The sequence below is a fragment of the Durotheca rogersii genome (assembly GCF_024521655.1).
Source record: "Durotheca rogersii strain YMJ 92031201 chromosome Unknown GGS23scaffold_1, whole genome shotgun sequence".
Lineage (NCBI taxonomy): Eukaryota > Fungi > Ascomycota > Sordariomycetes > Xylariales > Xylariaceae > Durotheca > Durotheca rogersii.
Window position 1 is genome coordinate 3283310 of NW_026251232.1, and position 22739 is coordinate 3306048.

At 46.8% G+C, this 22739-nt stretch overlaps 5 protein-coding genes across 5 annotated transcripts; 3 read left to right on the top strand and 2 right to left on the bottom strand.

The window, feature by feature from the left end:
- Nucleotides 1-1083: 1083 nt before the first annotated feature.
- Nucleotides 1084-2776, bottom strand: GGS23DRAFT_46322 (uncharacterized protein). The gene has a single exon (XM_051514135.1). The coding sequence runs from the start codon at nt 2587-2589 to the stop codon at nt 1546-1548; it is 1044 nt and encodes a 347-aa protein (XP_051377412.1). The 5' UTR covers nt 2590-2776; the 3' UTR covers nt 1084-1545.
- Nucleotides 2777-4349: 1573 nt separating this feature from the next.
- GGS23DRAFT_546828 (uncharacterized protein) lies at nt 4350-9014 on the bottom strand. Its single transcript, XM_051515054.1, has one exon. The coding sequence runs from the start codon at nt 8947-8949 to the stop codon at nt 4501-4503; it is 4449 nt and encodes a 1482-aa protein (XP_051377413.1). The 5' UTR covers nt 8950-9014; the 3' UTR covers nt 4350-4500.
- A 1377-nt stretch (nt 9015-10391) lies between these two features.
- GGS23DRAFT_546831 (uncharacterized protein) lies at nt 10392-12683 on the top strand. Its single transcript, XM_051515055.1, has 5 exons — nt 10392-11618; nt 11684-11963; nt 12051-12206; nt 12268-12333; nt 12389-12683. Exons 1-5 carry the CDS (start codon nt 10734-10736, stop codon nt 12508-12510), a joined length of 1509 nt encoding a protein of 502 aa, XP_051377414.1. The 5' UTR covers nt 10392-10733; the 3' UTR covers nt 12511-12683.
- Nucleotides 12684-19003: 6320 nt separating this feature from the next.
- GGS23DRAFT_546838 (uncharacterized protein) lies at nt 19004-19850 on the top strand. Its single transcript, XM_051515056.1, has 2 exons — nt 19004-19206; nt 19270-19850. Exons 1-2 carry the CDS (start codon nt 19077-19079, stop codon nt 19650-19652), a joined length of 513 nt encoding a protein of 170 aa, XP_051377415.1. The 5' UTR covers nt 19004-19076; the 3' UTR covers nt 19653-19850.
- A 537-nt stretch (nt 19851-20387) lies between these two features.
- On the top strand, nt 20388-22255 carry GGS23DRAFT_546843 (uncharacterized protein). The gene has a single exon (XM_051515057.1). It carries the CDS (start codon nt 20963-20965, stop codon nt 21815-21817), a length of 855 nt encoding a protein of 284 aa, XP_051377416.1. The 5' UTR covers nt 20388-20962; the 3' UTR covers nt 21818-22255.
- The last annotated feature ends 484 nt before the right edge of the window (nt 22256-22739 follow it).

Below are 22739 nucleotides of genomic sequence, written 5' to 3' on the forward strand. Positions count from 1 at the left end.
TTCGATCGGGTAGGGCGACACAGCATAAGCCAGCGCGACGAGTACGCGCTTGGCTTCGTGGGCGTCATCCAAGACAGCGCTCTCCAGCATAGACCGCTGCGGGAAGAAACTAGCTGCATCTGGGCGGATGGCTCCTAGAGACACGACGACGGCCAGAGTAGGGGGCGCGGGTGAGATCGCAGTCTTTGTGGCACGCGAGAGCAGATCATATCGGACGAGGAGAGAGATCAATCGATTCCAAAACCGCCTGCGTTCCATCGAACCTACCTAGAACCCAGACCATAACGTGCCGAGGCCAACTCCAGGTACGCGACATGTCGCTAGTTGTATCTTCGGCTTACCTGCGTCCTGCATCGTTGCTCTTACTGCTCGCGACCGCCTACCCCGTCGCCAATAACACGCACATATGGAGGGGATATAGAGTGTCGTAGGCCGGCTAGACCATAGTTTGAGCAGGGTCCAGAGAATATTGAATCGCTGCGACGCGAGACAGATCCGGAAAAAGATCGCCCTCTCTCTCTCTTTCTCTACGCAACGCGTGTCTCAAACTGCCAGCCACAGAAGAGTGCCCAGACGTTCGCAGAACTACAACACTGTCCGATGCTGTTATATTGCTGATCATCGCTGTTCCATGGCACTGTTGTTATCGTTGCTTTTGCGAACGATGCAACGAGTTTGGGCGAATCAAGAGCCTGAGCACACGGAAACCCCGTTGGGCATCACGAAAACAAGAAGCTTTTCCTCGCGGCCTATTCGTCAACTTAGAGAGCGGGATTGCGCGTCCCACGCGGCCCTGCTTCGCGAGGCAAGACAGATCTACCTCCTGAAGGTCACATCAATCAAATCAATCAATCCGACGATGATTTGGGGTTAGAGGTTACAGGTATCGCTAGCCAGAGACCCAAAGTTTTGCCTGCCTGCTTTACTTGTTAGTTCATCCTCGCTCACCCCCCGCACGCACAGGCAGGACACGGACCTGCACCCACAGCGCCCCTAAGTCGGAGTCCGTCAAGATCGGGATGAAAATTTCAAAACAGACACATCGTCGTGATAGGGCTCGCTATTAAGCTGTAGGTCTACGCTGTAGTTACGCATGGAGGGGGCTACTACGCCCCTACGTAATATCGGCTAAAACCCTTGATCCTAGGGGCTTCCGTGCTACGAACAGCGGTGAGTTGGGGGACAGAAGAGAACCAGTACAACGACAGCAGATGAGTTGTTCCAGCTTTGCACAACTAGGCGAATGTATAAAATGTATTAGTTACCTATGTGTATATGTGTATACGCACATATACTCAACGCTGGGGGTATCAACAGTACGCATCAACATGAAGAGCTGGCGGCAAGCAGCCTTCGTCCTAGATAAAGCCGTATCGAGCAAGCCACGGCCGTGCTAACGCACGTCGTGCCTATAGCCGAGCGCTAAACGCACACATACGCGGGGTCTCAAAAACGCAGGAAGTGCTGAACACAGATACCACGGAACTCCTTCGACGGCCGTGCCTCTTTCGTTCATCCTCTTCTGTTTGATCTCAAAAGAATACATTACGACGTTGGGGCAGCCCGGGCCGAACCGAGCGGCGCGTAGAAGCCGGCGAGGTTCTGGTAGTTCTGCTGCGGCGGGGCGCTGGTCTCGGGACCCTTCGGCGTGCCAGCGGCGTTCGGCTGGGCGAGCTGCGCCTGGGGGGGCGCCATGGGCATGGGGGGATACGGGTAGAAGACGGCGCCGGGGGGCGGGGGCGGGGCGACGACGACGCCGGCGGGCTTCGCGAGGTTGCGGCGGTGGGTATCGATGCAGGCGAAGACGAAGAGGACGAAGTGGCCGAGGGTCCAGAGGCAGAACATGGCGGTCATGGCGCGGAGGGTGGGGATGTACATGTTCTGCATGTAGTAGAAGGAGCTGTAGCCGTCGCAGTAGCTCCAGCGGGTGTAGGGCCGGCCGGCCTCGTCGTCGCAGAACCGCGCCATGCGCTGCGTGCTGAGCGCCACCGTCGCCGTGCCCAGCACCGCGAACACGCCGACGAGCCAGAACACGAGGTGCAGGCCGACGTGCGCGCCCGGGTGGATGCCGCGCTTCACGTCGCCGCGCGACCGCACCGCGTACGTGATCAGCTCCGCGCCGTTCCACAGAATCGACGCGATCACGATCGGCAGCCCGTACCACGCCGTGACCTCCCCGTCGCCCCTCTCGCCGATGAAGACGCACGCCAGCGCCAGGATCACGATCGACACGAGCGTCACCGCGATGGTCAGGATGAGCTTCGTTACCGTCCACGGCTTCGAGTATGGCGGGGGCTGCCGCCTCGGCATGTACACGCAGGGGTACGGCCCGTAGGGCGACGGGTATTGCTGGTACGGCTGCGGCAACGGTTGGTGATGTGCGGATGGGGGCGTTTGAACAGTCGCGTTCGCCGTCGGTCTCGTCGGTAGTACCGGTGAAATCGCATCCGTCGGTCCTCGGGGATGGCTCGACGCCGTCGGAGCTGGAGTGTGCTCTCGATTGGCTGGCGCTGGGTCGCTCACAGGCGAGATATTACCGCGTCCATCCCTCGTTTCCGTCATCGGTTGCGTAACATCGTTCGAAGCCATCGTATTGGTTCCTACAATATAGGTATGCGACTTTCCTTTGTGTTGTTTTCGGTTCGGTATGTTTTTAGGGTTTCAACACAAGACCGCTCGGAAATTAATAAATACGCTAGAGAATAGAGAACCAAAGAATAGAAGAACTGCCTTATGATTCGAGGTCAGGGTTATAAACGAACGACGATGATCTGCGTGAGAGCAGCACGGAGAAGACCGACAGAAAGCAAGAGAAAAAATGCTAGGGGGGCGACGCCACCGTTGGTATTTAAATGCATAGGTATAAATACACATGAGCCAAGCCTTTGTAGGATCCTAGTCGCCTTTCCTAGAGCCAGACTGGCCAGACACCGAAGGAACGCCTCTCCCGTGTCCGGCACAACATGCCTCTAGCTTATCCTGTCGTATTTTGTCATGCCATCATGTCCAAGGCCAAGAGTCGCTGGCAAGCCAAGTTCCCCGTGCCCCCTCGTTTTGTGTTGTTCAATTGGGGGCCAAATACAGGCGAATCAACCGTCTTCCACCCCTATGGTATTTTTCTGGTGATGATGACTCAAGTTGGTCGTTGTGGATCACGGGTTGGCCTACCCTACGCTAGTAAAGGGGCCCTACCTGGTCTATGGTGGTCAGTTATAGGCAGAACAAGGTGTATAATCGACAAATGTAGCCCTTTAAGGCTGCTGAGTAGCATTGCAATTCCAGGCTGCACGATCCAGACCTAGTTCGAGTTAGGTTGCCAAGACGCGACGAACAAAACTCCTTGTTGTTTATTACCCATGGGCCATATATGTACATATTTATGTAGGTACAGGACATATAGATATGTATGTATGTATGTATGTATGTTATTGGCAGCGCTTCGCCTGGTTGCTGCCTAGGGTGAGGTAGCATCGCGAAACCCGCAGCACGATACCGAGATTATAGGTATGGGTTGTGTTGTATAGGTACCTATAAATTTGATACCGTTAGGAAATCCCTAAGATAATCAGTAGAACCCAACCACTAAGGCAAAGCTATCCAAAACCATTCGCTCTCAACTAAGTACATATAGCTTGCTTGATACATTGGCGTTGCTAGAGAAAAAAACAAGGCGACGCCTTCGCTAACAGACAATAACCTGCTCATATAAAATAGAGCATCCCTAGATATATCTCGGCATGCAATAACCCCACATTCTGCCTGCTAGATGCTGTAGACACAGTGCTTTGTGCTGTCGCTAATGACTAGCAAGCTCATCCAAGGTAAACGGAATATCAAGGTTGGCGCAGAACACATCAAGTGGGAAAAGAACTACGCCCACATGTGCCAACATTTGCCATCAAAGATCCTTCCGAGGTCGTGTTTTCCCTTTCCTCGGGACAATGCCTCGCTGTAGCTACCTTTTTTTCAAACCCTCGTAACTGCTACCTAGCATTCAGAAGCTACGTACAGAGAGCCTCAAGTGCAACCTAATTTTGTGGTCTTCAGAAAGCTGCATTATTTTCTGGACCAATAAAGAGTCGAATAGGATCACGTGACAAGGATTAGAATCAGAACCGTGGTAAGTTGAGTAGCTAGAATCACCACAACTTACGCTTATGATCTGCCACAACGATATTTCTCCCTAAATGGTAGGGGTAGATGTCAAGTTGAAAAATAAGAACAGTTCATTAGAGTCGAAGATTGGGATGGCAACTCTAGGTAGTATAAGGCCAGGATGAATCAACCAATAGGTAAGGGGGTGTAGATCACGTGATGCCTGCTGCGCCTTAGGAGGATGTGTTGTGGGAGTTGTTAGCAGACGGGGGGATTAACTCTTCAGCTGCTGACATGCATGTATGTCCGATCGATCAACCTATACAGCTATTTGTCTCCTATCCTTGATACATCTCGCTACGAGGTAGTTTCGGGTAGCTGTGCAACAGCATTAGTAGCGTCACCTCATCCCAGCACAACATCGACCCAGCGTGGTCTCGCCTCCCACCATACCTCCCGGTCAATCTCACCCAATCCCGTCCTGTACGCGATGCCGTCTTTCCTCCTAATAGCCATAACAGCGTATCCAGTGAACTGGCGTAGGACACTTCCACGCCCTGGCGTTGCAGCCACAACAATAAGTTCAGAGGTCCCGGACGTAGTTGGATCTTCGTTCCAGATCATGTAGCCAGCAGACTTCCCGTACTGGTCCAGGATTCTGTGGCACGTCGCCACGGGCTTCATAGACTGATTGAACAAGCGGTCATGTGCAAACTCACTTCTTCTAAGAGACTTCTCGACAACAAATGCCGGGTGGTCCTTTGATTCTGTGCTCTCCTCTGCGACGCGCGCGGACCAGGTCTGGAAATATAGAAGCTCGTCGATACCACTAGAGATTCCATCCAGGCCTAGATACTTGAGGGAGACCTGACCCAGATGGGGTCTATCGCTGTAGATGTCGGCCTGGCCCCACTCGCTGTCTTTCCAGCACTTAACAAGCCGGCCTGGGGGGTGGCATGCTGTCCACATACCGATGCCGAATGTGTTGAGGGGCCTGAAGGCTGACGAGGCCTGACTGCCGCATAACCAGCGGACAAGCGGTCGGACTTTGATCTCTGGCCGACTCACCTCGTCGGCCACACTGCTGTACTGGACCGGACCTATCCACCCCATCCAAGACCAGCTCGGCGGAGAGCTCGTGGCCACCAAGTTCCGTCGCTGTAGCTTGCCTTCCGGCAGCCAAAGAAGCGCTGCGTCAAAGTGAGAGGTCGGCAGTCCGTAGAGAAATGGCTGCTTGAGGCACCTTTCGAATGTCTTCTGGACTCCAGAAAATGCGTTCTGAATGTCAGACGGGTAGCTCAGCTTGCGCGAAGTGTACTCGGCTACTACTTCTGCATAAACCCGGTAGTTCCAAGATAAAAGACAGGCATGGTGCCGCGAGTGGCATAGCACGGTGTCCCTTAGCTCTGGATCGAGTGCGAAGGAGCCTTGAAACCGTACGGAATTGTTTGGGACTGCATCTTCACTCACAGTGTCCAAGTGGAAGTGTTTGCCAATGGTATACCTCACGGGTACTTTCGGTGTCTGTGGCTTGACAAGATTGTTGATGTCGAGGTCACTAATTTTGTGATGAGTTATCCGCATCTTATCCTGCGACTTGACCGAAACTCTCATTCCCTCCGTACCCATGTCGTCTACTTCATCTAGTGTAATAGCAGGCTCGTAACATGCCCCGGTGCTTGCGAACTGCTCAACAGGGAATGGGGGGCTTTCTCCACCCCTCGGCTGCTGGATGGATTTGATTTCGTTTATGATGTTGTATTCTCTTATGATAGCACCTCGCCGAAGGCTAGTAAGAGAACCAGGCCATCCAGAGAAGGTTTCGCTGGCCTCCGAGATGATATCTTCAAACCAGGTGCTACATTTGCATTTCCAAAAGACCTGATCGTCGATAAAGACAAGTGTCCTTGCGCTGAGGACTTCCTCTTGGAATGTCCACGCTCGAGAGTTCCAGACCGAATGGCGAAGCTTTCGGGACGGCTCTAACGGGAGAGAAATCCGGAGTATGTCATCAACCTCTTCAGTCACTTGGGACAGGGTTCTCAAATGGGGCCACACGCCAGGAAGACCCGAATTAGAGTCAGAGCCGCCGGCAGCGACAATCGTCAATACCGCTCTGGAGTAGACCTCGTCCATGTGTTTTATCTGCGTAGCTTTGTCTTGTTCATCGTCTTGGACTATACACACTGCGTCGACCCATAGGTAGGTCTCGCCGATTTCTCGAACTAGGCTTATGGCGTCGAGGACGGTCCTGGAGATCTGATCAGACAGATTTCGTATGCCTCCCTCGCGGCGAACCTCATCGAGATTCTTTGTTGTGGTTTTGAAGACTGTTGTATCGCCCCACACATAACTAAGTGCACAGTATCGGCAATCTCGAGGGGCATCTACCAAAGTGTATGTGACAGCATTGATGACTCGAAAACACGATGGAAAACTGCCTTCCGAGTACCAAGGCAACATACCGCATGTCTCTTTATGATGCGTCGTGCAGATCTCCAGCCAGGATCGGATTAGAGACGTATTAACGACATGACGGGGGGGAATGCGGCCCATAAAGGTTAAAGAAGAGCTGTATTCCGGTGCGACCAAGTGAGCCCGAATAATAGGCACTTCACATTCGCCCGTCGGCAGAATTGCGCAGAGCCTTCGGCGCTGGTCTTCGTCCCCGTACTTTTCGATCAGAGGCTCTGGAACAATTGAGAACGGGACATATGAACCGTCCTCTAGCAACGGGATTTGGTGCTGCATAGCAGCTCCACAGAGGAAGCGGCAGAACTTGCAAGTGTCGTATCGGCTGGCGATATCCGGTGCCGGATTCACCCTCCAAGATCTGGGAGGATTCTCGTCTACGTTGAAGAGAGACCGGAAGTCGATTCTCTGGCACACATCGCAGAGCCGCGGGTTCTCCCTCTGGGCCTTGGTTGTCAGCCCGATGGTGTCAATAAAAGGGAGGTAGTCGTCCCCTAAAGCGTTGCCCTCGAATTCCTCCCAGAAGGTAGACCGTGTCTTGGGACGGAGTTTGCGGCGGTTGCGTAGTAGGTGCTCCCTGATTACTGAATCATAGGGGTTTGACTCAAAGGTTCTCCCCGGCAATAGCATTTCCCTGGGTGGTGGAAACGGAGCGCAGGATAACTTCCTAACCATACATTCCTCGTGGTACGCCTGGTAGTGTTCCGACATAGTCAATGGGAGCCTTGAATCAATGGTTCTGGGATGAGAGCTATTACACCCGGAGGCAGCTCTCTGATGTTCATCGCCAGAGTTTATTGCTGCGGCGATTTTCTGGCCTTCGAGGGCCTCCTGGTTGATAGAGGAATGATCGATGTCAAGCTTCTTCATTTTGATACTTGGCTGGCTATCTTTCCGGCCTTTGTGACCGTTGCTGGCTCCTGATCGACTATTTGGATAGGGGTAAAACTCCGGTGCATGTCTTCCAGGTATCAATAGCACGTGCGAATCATGGTGCCAGAATATCGTCTCGCTTCGTCGCTGCTTATTGTTAAGCTTGTCACCGTTGCAGCATCCACAAAGAGGGACCTTGCATTGAAGCGATGTGTCGAGGCTTCTGACGCAGTGTGCCGGAAGCCATTTTGAGTTGTTGTCATTGCTGAATCTCTTTGATAAACCCGAGTATTGGGTCCGTCCTTTGGGCTGAGACTGGTTAGAAGGAATACCGGATCTATAATATTGCACCTCATAAGACTCGTGGTCTTCGTCAGATCCACTCTCGTCTGTTTCCAGACTGTCTCTGTCTTCTGAGGTGTCATCATCGCCGCCGACGAAGACGTCGGAATATTTGGCCTCCGGTCCAGGCCTAGACCTGGCGTCGTCACCCACAGCTTCATGCCAGAACCTCGTCTCACCGCTTCGATAGAACGCAGCACATTCATATATTTGGAGAAGACTTCCGATCGCATCCTCGCCATACACATCAGCCACTGTTCTTTTCCATTTTGCCACCTTCCTAGGGCTGGACGGGCAGATTGACGGCGGCGTGATGCCGTGGCGGAGGAAGAGCGGGATCACAAATCGAAAATTGTGCAGCCTCTTCTGGAGGCTTGGATCTTGCCATTTGAGTGCCTCAGCAGTTGCTGTCGTAATCGCACAGAATGCCGCTTTCAAGTCAACAAGAGATTTTGTGTAGTTGTATTTCACGAGGAGGTATCCGCTGAGGTTAGAGGATATAGCCATCGTCCAGTCTTCTGGCTCTACTGATAAATCACAACTTTTCCGTTGCAAGATTGAGATGCTCTCCTGTAAATCCTTGGGATTATTAGTGTTTTCATAGCGGTCGTGATACATGGCGGCGAGATGGAGCCGATCCCGAGGCGAATCCGTGAAGGATTTAATTCCGCTTGAGATAGCTGCATCCAAATCCCTGTTCTTTCTCGTTTGCAGATATCTGCCGTATAAGTTCATTGCGAGAATTCGCAACGCCGTTGTACGATCGGGGTCGTCCTCGGCCATTGCGGCGATAATATTCTTGGCCTTCCAAATTTTGACATTCATGTCACCTCGGCAGAGAATGTTGGCGGCAGTGTCAAGGTGAGTGGGTGCATGAACCGGGATAGGGTTATTGATATCAAGCAATTCTTTGGGATAATCTTCTGCGAGCGTGAAAACATATTCGCCTCGCCCGTCAATGTCATCGTGGGTTGGGTTGGGAGCATCCGACGAACTGGCAGTCATCCGTATCAATGGTAACGGGGATGCCTCTGCTGCAGCGTCCGCGTAATTTATCCGGATTTCGACTGCCTGCGTTGTCCCGGCGTTCCCGGGATCTTCCACGGTAGATGCATCTTGGATAGGGGCATGCATAGCGGACTGTATGGCCGGATTGTTCGCCGGCATATTAAATGGTTGAATAAAGTCGCCGCCCCAAGTATATAAGTTAGGTTACCGCTTCACGAGCCACCCCTTCGCGAGCCGGGTATTTTGTATAGGTTTACATATAAACGATTTATTCCTGTAAAAAACCGAGAAAAAATCGGAAAAATCGGAAATTTACTTACGTAATCAATTAGCTTGATTAAATCAACATATGAATTTTTCGAATTTTTCGCTTAATAATATAAGAAATTATTTACGATTTAAGGTTTTTTAAAACTATACTAACAGTTTACCATATAGTTTATTAGTAAATCTGTTAACTGTGCTTATATTAACATGTTTACCTATTTTTTTACGGCAATAAAGTGGGTCTATTACCTAATACTTTATTTTATAAATAGAAAAAAGGCTAGTAGTAAGTAATCTTATTTTTGTTCTTTGATTTCGTATTTATTTAATATATTATTTTAAAAAAACTACGTTTTTGAACAGGTTAAAACTTTCTTAAATCGTACCTATTTTCACAGTAAGAATTCCACCTTTCCGACTGTCCTATTTTTCCATACAAAGAGGTTCTAAAAAAGAACACTAAAAATTAACGTTTTTAAGACTTATTTAATTTAATAAAAATCAGAAAAATAAAAAGAAAAAAGTTTACATAATCTTAACCATCATTCTATCCATAGTATAAAGGATTAGGTAATAGACCCACTTTATTACCGTGAAAAAAATAGGTCAAGAGGCCGATACAGAGTATAGTTAATAGATTTACTAATAAGTTATATAGTAAACTATTAGTGTAGTTTTAAAAAACCTTAAATCGTAAATAATTTCTTATATTATTAAGCGAAAAATTCGAAAAATTCATATGTTGATTTAATCAAGCTAATTGATTACGTAAGTAAATTTCCGATTTTTCCGATTTTTTCTCGGTTTTTTACAGGGATAAATCGTTTATATGTAAACCCATACAAAATACCCGGCTCGCGAAGGGGTGGCTCGCGAAGGGGTAGTCTAGCTTAATACCTAATCTCGAGACCGACTCTAAGAATTGTGACCAAGCAAAGAGGCGAGGATAGGTACCTGAAAGCTTGGACGAAAGTCCTAGACGGAAGCCCAATATTACTTTCCGCCAACTTGCCTTTAGTTCAACTAGAGGTGTCGGTACTCTGGTAGAGAAGGATCCGGAAAGGAACCGAGGAGAGAGACGGTTCGACCATAGCCTAACCTAGAGAATGTGAGCCGCCAAGAGTCGTTTGACCAACTCATAATCGCACTTTAATACAGCCTTGTCCTCGATATGCATAGCTGCCTGAAGGAACGATAAATGCACTTTCTCAAGCCAATTACAAAGGTTATCACTGCTCGTCATCGCCCTGCTTACCTCTTTAGGTTGGATATCAGGCAGGCTGCCAAATATATCGTGTTTATTCGCTATACTCCATGCATCTGCACAGAGTTTCAGCGGTATTAGCTGATTCCCGAGATAACCCAAGTGCAATTCGATTTTTAAACCGCTCACTGCCTGTATATGCCAGGTTTTTCGAAATAAAGCCTGCGGGACACCCCCCGTTTTCCAAGCAGAGACTCTTAACGGGAGCTCAATCCGAGGAGGCTGAGCTTCGCGTTTCAACCTTCTTTGAACACAACCTCCCCCTCGTGATAATCGATTGCTCAAGGAATTTCCCTCGTCTGGAGCCCAATTAGAGCAGTGACACGACAAGCCGGTCGAACCTATACCACAAATAAAATCCTTGACAGACAAGCCCTATACAGCCCAGTCTCTCCAACCAGAGCTCGTCAGAATGGATAGTTCTCAAGACAAAGATGTGGGCTTGAAATGCGAGGTCAAGGCCTTTTATAATCACTCGCCGGACCCCAAGAGCCGCCACCAGAAATGGTCCGAGTTTGAAAACCCGATCGCTGAGGACAAACGCGTTCAGGAGCTTGGTAAAGCTTATGCCGTAATCCACCGCTTTTCGAAAATTGGGAATCAAGAGAGTGACGAATATGGCTGGACAACACATTCTATTGAGGCTCAAAGCATACGCCTTCGCAACCTCCTCGACCAAGTCTTCCTAGACTATCCCAACTGGTATCCGGACGGCAGCCCCTATGCCGTCTCCCCGCCATTTCAGCCTTACGTTCACCGGTGGGAGCAAATTCTGGAAACCCTTAAGCAGCAAGATACGACAACAAAAATGGAGTTTCAACTTCTCCGGCGTGAGTTAGAACCCCGCCTCAAGCAGCACTTGGACGCCTTGAAGAGGATCAGGGAGGTCCGGACTATCAACTTCGACCTGCTATGGCTCATCCTCGCCCCGGGTTCCTTGATGCTCTCCCGCGAACAAGGGAAGAATTGCATCTCGAGACTGCGGACGATTAGGTTGGTGCCTAAGTCCGACGCCTATCCCGCTTACTGGGAGCTCCAGCTGGACCAAATCGACTGGAACGGCTCTTACAGCGGCTTCGAGACCAGAGAAAAAGAGATCCAAGAGTACGGGGACTCGATTCTCATAACCAAGTTAGAGGTATACCCTATAGAATTCAACCCGGATGTAGAGGAGATTCGGAAGCAGGTGCTTGCCCGAGGCGCAAAGTTTGAAGCGCTCCGAGGGTTTCACGTTGCCACTTGTACCGGGAAGAAGTATGTCAAGAAAAATAGTTGGGGTGGAGAGGCGGAGAAGCCGGTACGTCGTGTGCTACCTTGTTCTGAGTTGAAGGGCAGTGTGCTGACTATTAGTGCTCGTCTTAGATTTCTGGACGTGTTATCATTGACGCCTATGCTTACTTTACGTGCCAAGATTCGCCTCGCAAACCAAAACTGATCCGAGCAAAATTTCTGAACAGGCCATCTGGTCCGCCCGACATTCCCTCAGAGGACACTGATGACGAGAGCGACATTTCGGATAACCAGAGCAGTGGTGGCGAAGCGTCGGTTGAGAGGAAGGAGGATCTGAGTCCTCTCAGTGATTCGGAACGCATGCTTGCTGTCCCTCGCGTCAGGGGATTCGATTTGGCCGCCAAGGAATGGTGTAAGAATTCTGTCTCTTTTGCTTTCTATTCTTATTCCTCTATGTTCCCCTCCACTGTCTCTTCTAAATAGAACTTACCAAGTTCAGGCGAGTTTGACGTCGATGATATCGGCGAAGTCGTTTGGGACGAGACTCCCTATGAAAACCTTGTTCTGCCGCCCGGAGAGAAGGAGCTCATCTTGGCATTCACTGATCGTCCGCGTAATGTCAAGTCCAGATTCGACGACTTCGTCCAGCATAAAGGTTGGTTGAGGATAATATCGTCAGTTACGAAGGGCGATGCCGGGTCTCTAACGCTATGTAGGCGAGGGAGTAATCATTTTGCTCTGCGGCCCGCCAGGCGTCGGCAAGACACTTACCGCCGAAGCAGGTGAGAAATAAGTGCGGATCTGCACGAAAGGTTGCATTTGCTGAACGTGTCGCAGTGGCAGATAAATCGAAAGCCCCCCTGTGTCACACGGGGAGGGAACCCTGCGCTAATAATCAGGTCATAAGGGTCAGGAGGACAGAGTTAGGCAGCAAGGCCGTTACCTTAGCGACCTACTAAGAGAAGTCCTAGATAAGCTTCGGAAAGCTTCGGTACTAAGGTATAAAGGTACCTAGGTATAAGGATACCTCCGAGATATATTATAACGAAAAGGGGACGTAGGAACTTAGGAAGAGTAAGGATTATAAGAAACCCCTTATAGAATTATTAGTTAAATTAAACCTATTCTAAGTATATTCCCTTGTTATAGATAATTCTATAGTACTCTTGACCTATAACTCTTATTATAAGCTAATAATAAGTAAAACCTATACCTAAGCCGGCGTCGTACGTAGCCGCTACCGGTACGGCGCTACCTCCTGATTAACCTAGACTATTAACTAAGGTCCCTAAATCATAGGCGTTCCCCTTTCCGCGGTTAGCTACCTCTGGGCTAGCGCCGGTTACTATGACGGAGATGGCCTAGATAGCGGCTACGATTAATAAACTAAAAGTTACGATAGCCGAATTAAAGGTAAAGGAAGCCGAACGATAACGAATAACGCTAGCGTCCTAGCTAGAAGCTACTCCCGAACCGACCGATAAATCCCTCGTAGTATATTAACCCTAGGAATACGAGATAGTTATAATTAATACTCCGGAGATCGCGAACTTAGGAGTAGTTATACGTAATTTTCCGTAATAAATCGTAAATTTATACGAATAAATAGGATAAGTATATTAAAGCCTAGCGATATTAGTTAACTAAGTCGATATAAGATATTGATAAAATACGATCCTAAAGGAGTAATACGAATAATTACGGTAGCTTCATTAAACCGTTATAGCTATATAGGCTACCGGTATAAGAACTACGAAGATATAGATCTAGGAATTCTAGAAGTAAGTCGTAAAATAGAATACTTATTTCGCCTAAAACGTATAGGAAATAATAGCTAAGTTTATACGATAAAATAAAGCGCGGACCGCCGCGGTAAACTAGCTCCGAGACGCCGCCCTTTAAAACTAACGGGTCTTAGTTTAATTACGTAAGGAATATAATAAGTTAATAACGGACGTTAATTCCTAGGCTACGTAAAAGGATAAGTAGATTAGCGAAATCCTTAGTAAGGAATATCTTACTCTAGGGGCTATAAAAGAAAAGATTTAATTAATTAAGGATAACCTTAAGGCTTACGCGGCTAACCTAATTAAGGAATACTAATAACGACGGTTAAATAATAAGCTAACGGATATCGAATCTATTATAACTAAAACTAATTAAAAGGCTCGAATACCTACTCCCGTACCGGCTACGCGTCTTACGACCTCGTCTATAGAAAGATATACTAATAGCGAAGCTAGGATAAGGAAGATTATTTCTAACAGCGTACTTTAAAACGCCGCGGCTAAACGTATTACGATACGCGCGCGGGTCCGTTTCTAAGACGCTACTACGGATATCTTTATATTAGGAGGAGCCAGGTTAGGACTACCGCCCTCGTTAAGGATCCCGCGAAATGCCTTAAGAGACCTAAGGAACTCGGATAACTCGGACGGCTTAGAATACGGGGACCTATAAAGGCTACGACGTTTCCCGGGTATCCCTAAAAAACCTTAAAAGCCCCTTAACCTAGCCGAAGAACGTATAATTCGGGCCTAAATTAAAGTTATAAATAATTAACGAAGTATTACGGTAACGATTAATCCGGTATATCTTATTAAGCCTACGCCTTATAATAATAAGGACCTAGTTAAGTTCCGTCCTTAATAAATTAAAGTTAAATCCTACCTCGAAACCTACGAAGAAAGCTTTACCCGGGACGTTTAGAAAATTAACTAAGTAGGATCGATACTTATCGAGAAGGCCTAGCTCTAGTATTAATAAAGGCTAGCCTAGGTAGAAAGGTTAATAATCGTCGATATTTAAATAGGATATTCCTAAGCCCTTTAGGAACGATTTAAGGATCCCGCCGAACGGTATCGTAATTCTAAAAAAATATAGGAACTTAAGTACTAAGGAAATATCTCCTAGTACCTTACCGAACTTATAAATCTTAATAACGTCGTCTAATAATCGGGAACTACCTTTTAAAACTATATTATCCGTACTTTATTCGATAAAATAACTAAGTTAGTTTATTTACGACTAAGTAGTATTCCCGAAAGCGATAAAGCCTTCTTCGGAGCGATTAAGGAAGCCGGCTAAATCTATAAGAATATAATAATTAACCTAGGGATTTCGGGGAAAGGAGGGTCCGCTTCGTAGAAGGAGTATACGAAAACGGACTAATAACTACGGTAACCCGTAAAAGAGACTCGCTTCCGCTTAGGATAACCGTTAAACGAACGGAAAAATAAGGATAATAAGAAAGCCGCGCTAGTTAAGGACTTACGTTAGGTAGGTAATAAGGAAACTTTAACTAGGATTAACTAAACCGTTATCGACTAGCGAAAGAAGGATAAAAAAGCTTACTAGCGGTATGGAAGGAATAATTACTAAACCTTAGCCTATTTTATAAAGAAGGACTTAGAAGGTCGGGACTTACCTACGTTACCTAAGAAGGTCTTATCGGGGAAAAGAAGAAAGGAGGAACCCGAACCGTTACTTAATAAAAGAGCTAGAATCGATACTACCATACGATAGGAGGAAACCCTCCTTCGTATTATGGAATTATCCGATTCCGATAAGGAATAGGATTTTTAAATGTTCCCTTATAAGCGTTAACGGAAGAAAGAAACGATAAAGATAACGTAAAGATTACGGCTATTAAAAGACTTAGAACGCCGGAAGTAGCGGAAGTAGTACTAACGGCGAAAAAACCACGAGTCCTTTAGCGTAACCTAAGCGAATCAAGATTAAGTAAACGGCCTATCTATACGATATAAATACGATATTAAGGAAAGGAATACCTCTTGCGAATCCTTTTAAATACCGGTAGCGAGGTACTCCTAATTAACGCTACTAAGGTTAAATAATTACGCCTCCTTATTAACTAACGCCCGAGGCTAAGGATCTTAGTAGGATTCGATAGCTTTAAGATTTCGTTAGGAGGACTTTAATATACGAACGAAATAAAGCTCTGTAGCTACGAATATATCTACCGTATCGCTTAGGAAGTTAGTAAATTAAATAAAGAGGTTAACGCTATCCTACCGTAATAATAAATAAAGGAATACCTCCCGTAAGGGCTATTTATAAAAGGGCGGTTATATTTTAACTCGCTTTAATGCCGGAACTACCGCCTACGGCTAACCCGCGTAGGAACCGCACGAGAAAAAGAGGATCTACTATAGGTATCCGAATAATTTCGCGACTTCGTTCTTATTATAACTAGAAAAGCGGGATAACGGTTCCCCGACCGGTAACCATGGGACCATACTATCGAACTTCGTTTAGGAATTACTCCCTTATAGGGACCCTTATACGCCATAAGCGGGCGATAGTTAGAAGTATTAAAACCTTAGTTAAACGAAATAATAACTATAGGAAGAATCCGGAAATCGAAGGTATTATACGGGACGTTTATAATATTTATAAATAAAAAGGACCTTAATACGTTAAGATTAATAGCCGATTATCGGGGGTTAAATAAAATTATAATATTCGTCCGATACCTTATTCTATTAATTAACGAATTATAAAACCTATTTTAAATAACGCGATAATTTATTAAAATCGATTTAAAGTCGGGCTTTTATATAGTACGAATTAAGGAAGGCGACGAATAAAAAACCGCCTTCCGTACGCGCTATAGGTTATATAAGTATATTATTATACCTATAGGACTAATTAACGCCTCCGTTACCTTCTAGATTATAATAAACTATATCTTCCGCGACCTTTTAAACGTAAGAGTTATCGCTTACCTAGATAATATCCTTATTTATACCGATACGTTAAAGGAATATAATAAATTAATTAAAGAAGTCCTAAAACGGCTTACGGAAAATTATTTAGTAATAGCCCTAAAGAAGTACGTATAACGAACGTAAGAAGTTAAGTTCTTAAGATATAATATAAGCCCTAAAGATATTATTATATCTAAGGATAAAATAAAAGCTATCCTTAATTAGCGTATCCTAATTACGCTTAAGGACTTATAAAGCTTTATCGGATTTACAAACTTTTACCGTAAATTTATACGTAACTTCTCGGGTATAGCTAGATTAATTATTAGCGTTAATAAAGGGGACCGTAAATTATAGAAATAAGAGATCGAAATAAAAAGGGCCTTTTAGGAATTAAAAGAAACCTTTATAAAGGCCCCGGTACTTATATACTTCGATCCTAATCGAATTCTAATAATTAAAGCCGACGCTTCGGATTTTATTATCTCGGTTATCCTCTTATAAAAAAACGATAAAGAAAAACTAAGACTAATAGCCTTTTTCTTAAGACGACTTACCCTAGCGGAAATAGATTATAAAATATATAATAAGGAATTATTAATAATCGTCGACGTATTCGAGAAGTAGCGATATTATTTCGAAGGTATTTAGCATTAAATAAAAGTATACTTAAACTATTAAAATCCAACGTACTTTATTATAGCGAAGGTACTAAACCGACGATAAGCCCGCTAGGCCTAATAGCTTTCTTCGTATTATTTTATAATATACTACCGCCTAGGAAAGTAAAATAAAAAGGCCGATATTTTATTTAGATTACTATAATATCGCTTTAAAAAAGGAGGAGCTAAGGACTAGCCGATAGCGATAGTTTTATAAGAAAAGCATTTTTTAAAAAATCTAAGCTCGTTAACGGTAATACTTTCTAGCGTACGATTAAATAATATCCCGATATCCGCCTAGACCTAAAAGTTCGTTAAATAAGTTAAGAATGCGGCTAAACGGGACTCGGAATACCAGGCCTAGTTAACGAAATAACCCGGTAAAGAAATAAAGCTTTAGGAGGGCCTCCTTTACCGACGAAATCGCTTATAAGTATTAAAGGACTTATAATAAGAAGTAATTAAATCGGAATACGATATTAAAGTAGCGGGATATATAGGTATAAATAAAACTATAGAGCTCGTTATACGTAACTTTTAGTAGCTTAATCTAAAAATAACGGTTAAGGAATTTATAAGGAAATATCGTAAGTATTAATAGAATAAGGTATTACGATATATCCCGTTCGGATTACTATAGCTTATGGAACTATACTACCGGCTATAGTAAATAATAGCTATAGACTTTATTATAGACTTACTAATATTTAATAACTATAACTTTATATAGGTTATAGTAAACCCTTTTATTAAAATAACGTACTTTATCCTATTAAAAAAGGACGGAAAAAAGGCCGAAGACTTAATATCTATCTTTATTCGTAATTACTAACGGTTATATAGGATCCCCTTAGATATTATCTCCGACCGGGACTTACGGTTTACCTCCTATATATAAAAGGATATCCTAAAGCTCCTAGAAGTTAAGCCTAGAATAAGTACTACCTTCTACCCTTAAACGGATAAATAAACGAAAAGACTTAATTAAATCTTAAAAGTATACCTACGCGTCTTCGTAAATTACGAAATAAACGACTAGGAAAGCTTATTTCTTACTACCGAATTTACTTATAATAATATTACTTCGATAGCTACCGGTATATTACCCTTCTACGCTAATTACGGGTAATACCTAGTAGCATATAATCCCTTACTAGGTACCCCTAAGAATCTAGGAAGTAACCTCTATACTTACTAAATAATTAGGATATATAACGAAACTAAATAATATTTAAAGAAGGTACGGTAGCGGATAAAAGAATAGGTAAATAAATATAGAAAAAAGAAACCCCCCTTAAAAGTAGGATAGCTTATTATATTAAATATCCGTAATATTAAAACCAAGCGCCCCGTAAAAAAGATAAATAAGAAGATATTCGGTTCCTTTAAGATTTAGAAGGTCGTTTCGCTTATAGCCGTAACCTTAACGCTCCCGAAAGGCTAGCGCATTTATAATATCTTTTACGTATCCCTTATCGAACCCTACCGCGCTAGTAATTAAGAACTACCTAATCCTAACTAAGTCCTACGGAAGGTAGCCCCGATTAAGGCAGAAGATTACGAGGTAAATAAGGTATTAAATTCCGCTAGGATCGGAGAAACCGTTAAGTACTTAGTAAAATAAAAAGGCTAGCCGGCTAAGCGTTACTAGACTTAGGAACCATAGGAATACTTTACTACCGAAGAGGCAAAAGAAGCTATTAAGTTATTCCATTAATAAAACCTTAATAAACCTATTAACTAACGGGCATAGGTACCTAATTAACGCTTAGAAACGAGTTCTTCCGGTAAGAAGAAATGGTATTATACGGGAAGGAAACCCTACGCTAATAATTAGGTTATAAGGGTTAGGAGGATAGAGTTAGGTAGTAAGGCCGTTACCTCGGCGACCTACTAAGAGAAGTCCTAGATAAGCTTTAGAAAGCTTCGGTACTAAGGTATAAAGGTACCTAGGTACAAGGATACCTCCGAGATATATTATAACGAAAGGGGAACGTAGGAACTTAGGAAGAGCAAGGACTATAAGAGACCCCCTATAGAATTATTAGTTAAATTAAACCTATTCCAAGCACATCCCCTTGTCACACCCTGTATGTCTTGAGTGCTGCTGATCTAGGTACGAGCCCGGATGAGATGGACGTCAGTCTCATGAGAGCGCTCGAGTGTTGCCGTTTGTGGAATGCGATCCTGCTCCTTGATGAAGCCGATGTCTTCCTCGAGAGCCGAGATATTAACAGTCTGGCTCGAAATGAGCTTGTCTCGAGTCAGTCTTACTACCATAGATTTATCTGCCCTCGCGGACTGCTAATCTGTCTCTCCATCATAGTCTTCTTGCGACGGCTAGAATACTACCGAGGGCTCATGTTTTTAACAACAAACCGGCTCAATGTCATTGACCCAGCATTCAAGTCCAGGATTGATCTAATACTCCCGTATTATAATCTTGATAAGAGTTCCCGCCGGGCCGTGTGGGTTAACTTTATCAATAAACAGGGACCGGGCGCCGCAGACATCAGCGACAGAGACTTTGATGAGCTTGCAGAAGTCGAAGCAAACGGACGAGACATCAAAAACATAGTCAAGACAGCTCTGGTGTTCTCGACCCGCATGACGGTGCCCCTCAGGCTGGAACATCTTCGGACTGTGCTGAACATCCGAGAGCGCGTAGTCTCATTCGGGCTTAATGATGATCGGGCAAAGCGGTCGTAGTCCAGGGGACACGCATGGCGATAAAGACGAGGACACGAAGGGAGCTTTGGAAGCGATTTGCCCTCTATCTAATAGTCTGTGAAACTTACGATTGTCTGTTTTCAGAGGCCTTCACTGAGATATTAGTTAGTCGCATTAAAGCTGACTTAAGACCTTGCAACGTCAGCATTCTACTGAATCAAACTCGATGAATTTGAGCCTGCCTTGCATAATACCGCTGTTGCGTGAGTTGTATTTGGCGCTATGACTTTGTCATTTCTACCAGGTGAGTGTGCCTACCTTGGGGACTAGGGTTTCCTTCTTTCTTCCCACGTTTCCTAACGTCCATGGGGTTCCTTGAATACTCAAACACGACTAGCAAATATCTTGTAACGTTTCCCTCGAAAGTGAGTATCCACTTACCAAAACATACCACTCGGCCTCTAGACATTCCGTCAGGCCGCGTGGTTCGGTGGCCGAATATGCGTTTGGCAGTGTATTAATCGCTACGGTGGGCGAGAGGTGTAAGCGGTTTCGGGTCCCACCCCGGCCCCCTGACCTGACCCAGCTTGTTACCCACTATAAGTGGCCAGCGTCGTGAGCCTGCCGGTCCGCACCCTGATGTGACGATGTGCATGCATGGAGGTTGGGAACGATTCCTTGGCAAAAGTCAAGTTTACTTATAGGCTACTGCTGGGAGAGTTTGGGACAGTATTCCCATGTCCAACACGCCGAATGCTGTAGCTTTCCAGTTACGAAACCAGGGTCAGGCTATTCATGCTAAACCAGGCACTTATCAAAGGAGTATAGAGTTAGTAGCGTCCGGCCCGTTGTCAGATTAGGGGAAACTTGGCAACTATCGCAAGATCCGTGTGACCCGCCGTAACGGCTGAATTAGAGTCCGCATTAGTCTAGCTTGCCGGAAACCAGTGGACCTATTATCGACTGGAACTCCGCGGGCCCCGGAGTCCGGCTTCCATCGTCCAATAATCTATACAGAGGCGTATAATGCAACCCTATGACAAATGCTATACGTGGCTCAGACTACAAATACGAGACACGAAGCGGTCTGTTCCGGACCCTCGGACTGCGCTCCGTACCGAAAATTCTCTCTCGAACCCCTTTTCCTGTGGATGTTCGGACGTGTGTATACGCAGGCTGGGGGAGCCCGGCAAGCAGATGCCGGGTCAACAGCAGGCAGGGGTGCCACCTCGGCGTGATCACAGGCGGCAGGGTGTCGAGAGGGCGTCGAGTATAAAGCCGGGACGCCATTCTATAGATCTTGCCACTCGCAACTTGACTTCACATTCTAACACACGCAAGCCACCAACATGTCGACCATAACTATCGCCCCTACCACTACCCTCTCCACCGCCCCCGAGACGACTGAGCTCGTTCCGGGGTTCGAGGTTCGCCCGCTTGGTCCCGAGCATCTGGACGTTGTAAAGGCGTTGTCAAACCACTCTATGATGTTCGAATCGCCGATCTGGTCCAAAATCATCCCCCTGAGCGAGCAGACGAAGCATGTATACAGGCTTTTCGAAATCATGGGCCCGTGGGCCATGCACGGACTCAAAAGCGGCCACTCATACGGATTGTTCGATACCAACTACGTGTATAAGCGTCCGGAGTCAGCAGCAGCACCAGGAGGCGGAAAGCTGTACTGGGACTTTGACAACCTGAGCGCAACTAAGGAGGAGCTACTCCAGCAGCTGGACTCCCCCCTCGTATCGGTCGCGCTCGCGTACGACGGCTTCGACAAATTCGACCACGCCCGGCTGTGCCCGACGGAGAACTGGTTCCCGGGCGTTACGGGCATCATGAAGCTGCTCGTGGAGCGCGACACGCGCGACCCGGCGTCCTGGGAGCCGACGGCGCACGGGCAGGTCATGTTCCGCAACTCGACACAGACGCGCTCCGACTACCAGGGCCACGGGCTGATGAAGGCGCTGTCGCACTTCCTGATGCGGCAGGCAAAGAAGGAGGGGTTCCGCGCCATCAAGATCGAGTGCTTCAACGAGATCCTGCCCCGGGTCTGGCTGAACCCGCCAGCCCCGTTCAGAGCCGTGCTCGTGTCTCAGGCCCACACCAGCGAGGTGGAAGAGGTGGGCGAGGACGGCGAGACGGTCTTCCCCATCCGCGGGGCGCCGCAGAAAGTGTCGAGGATCCACGTCGACTTGTTGTAGCCGGGGCGATCTCGGATCTCGGGAGGCGTAGACTTGGGAACTGGAGGCGTCCTAGATATCTGCTGATGGCCTAGATTACACCGACATCGTAAATTGTTATTTCCTCAAGCAACGAATAGTAGAATAGATGGCATCATGTCCCGATTCGTCGATTACACGTCTGGTCCTCAAGCTGGCGGTAGGGTGTTCAAGATAGGGGGAAGTGGAAGGTCTGTGAGGCGGACGTGATGACGGGGCGTCAATCTCGATAGGTTACATCCTCGACTCGGGGCTGCATAGTCAGCGCGTTAGCGGCAGGTTCCCCGCAGTTACTATACAGTCATGTGCTTATGCAATGTATTTATGCAGCCTCCCTGCGGAGCATATTTATGCAATCTACTTATGTAAGCCATGCGCAACAGACAGACTTTTGTGGCGATGCCAGGTGAAACATTCCACACACCTGTGACCAGCCGCCGGACGGACATTACCTGGATTAACGAACCGGTTCCCAGCTGGGATGCCTGGTCAACCGATATCACCGGGGTAAATCCGACACACCACCGGCCGGCTCTAAACTTCCTGTTTAGGCTACCGACGCCTCCTCTCGATGTCTTACTCCGGCCTCCTTGCTTGGCTACCTCCCTCCTAACTTGCTCGCTCCTAGTACCTACGTTAAAGCTACCATCCTCGGCCCGTTCCAGGTGCCCATTTCATCGCGATAAAGTCCTGCGCGGGGACCATTCGAAGCCACAAGCGTCAGCCAAGCGAGACCGGTCTGTCCGCCGTGCCCGTCCCTTTGTTCGCTTCTGCTGCGACCTCGGAGGCATTATTTTTCACCTCTCCATCAAGCGGTGCCCGCAAAGCTCATTTAAATCCCCTGGCGGATTCTAAGTTGAATACGGCCTAGCGGTCTGCTGCAGAGGAGCGCTACAGGGCCAGA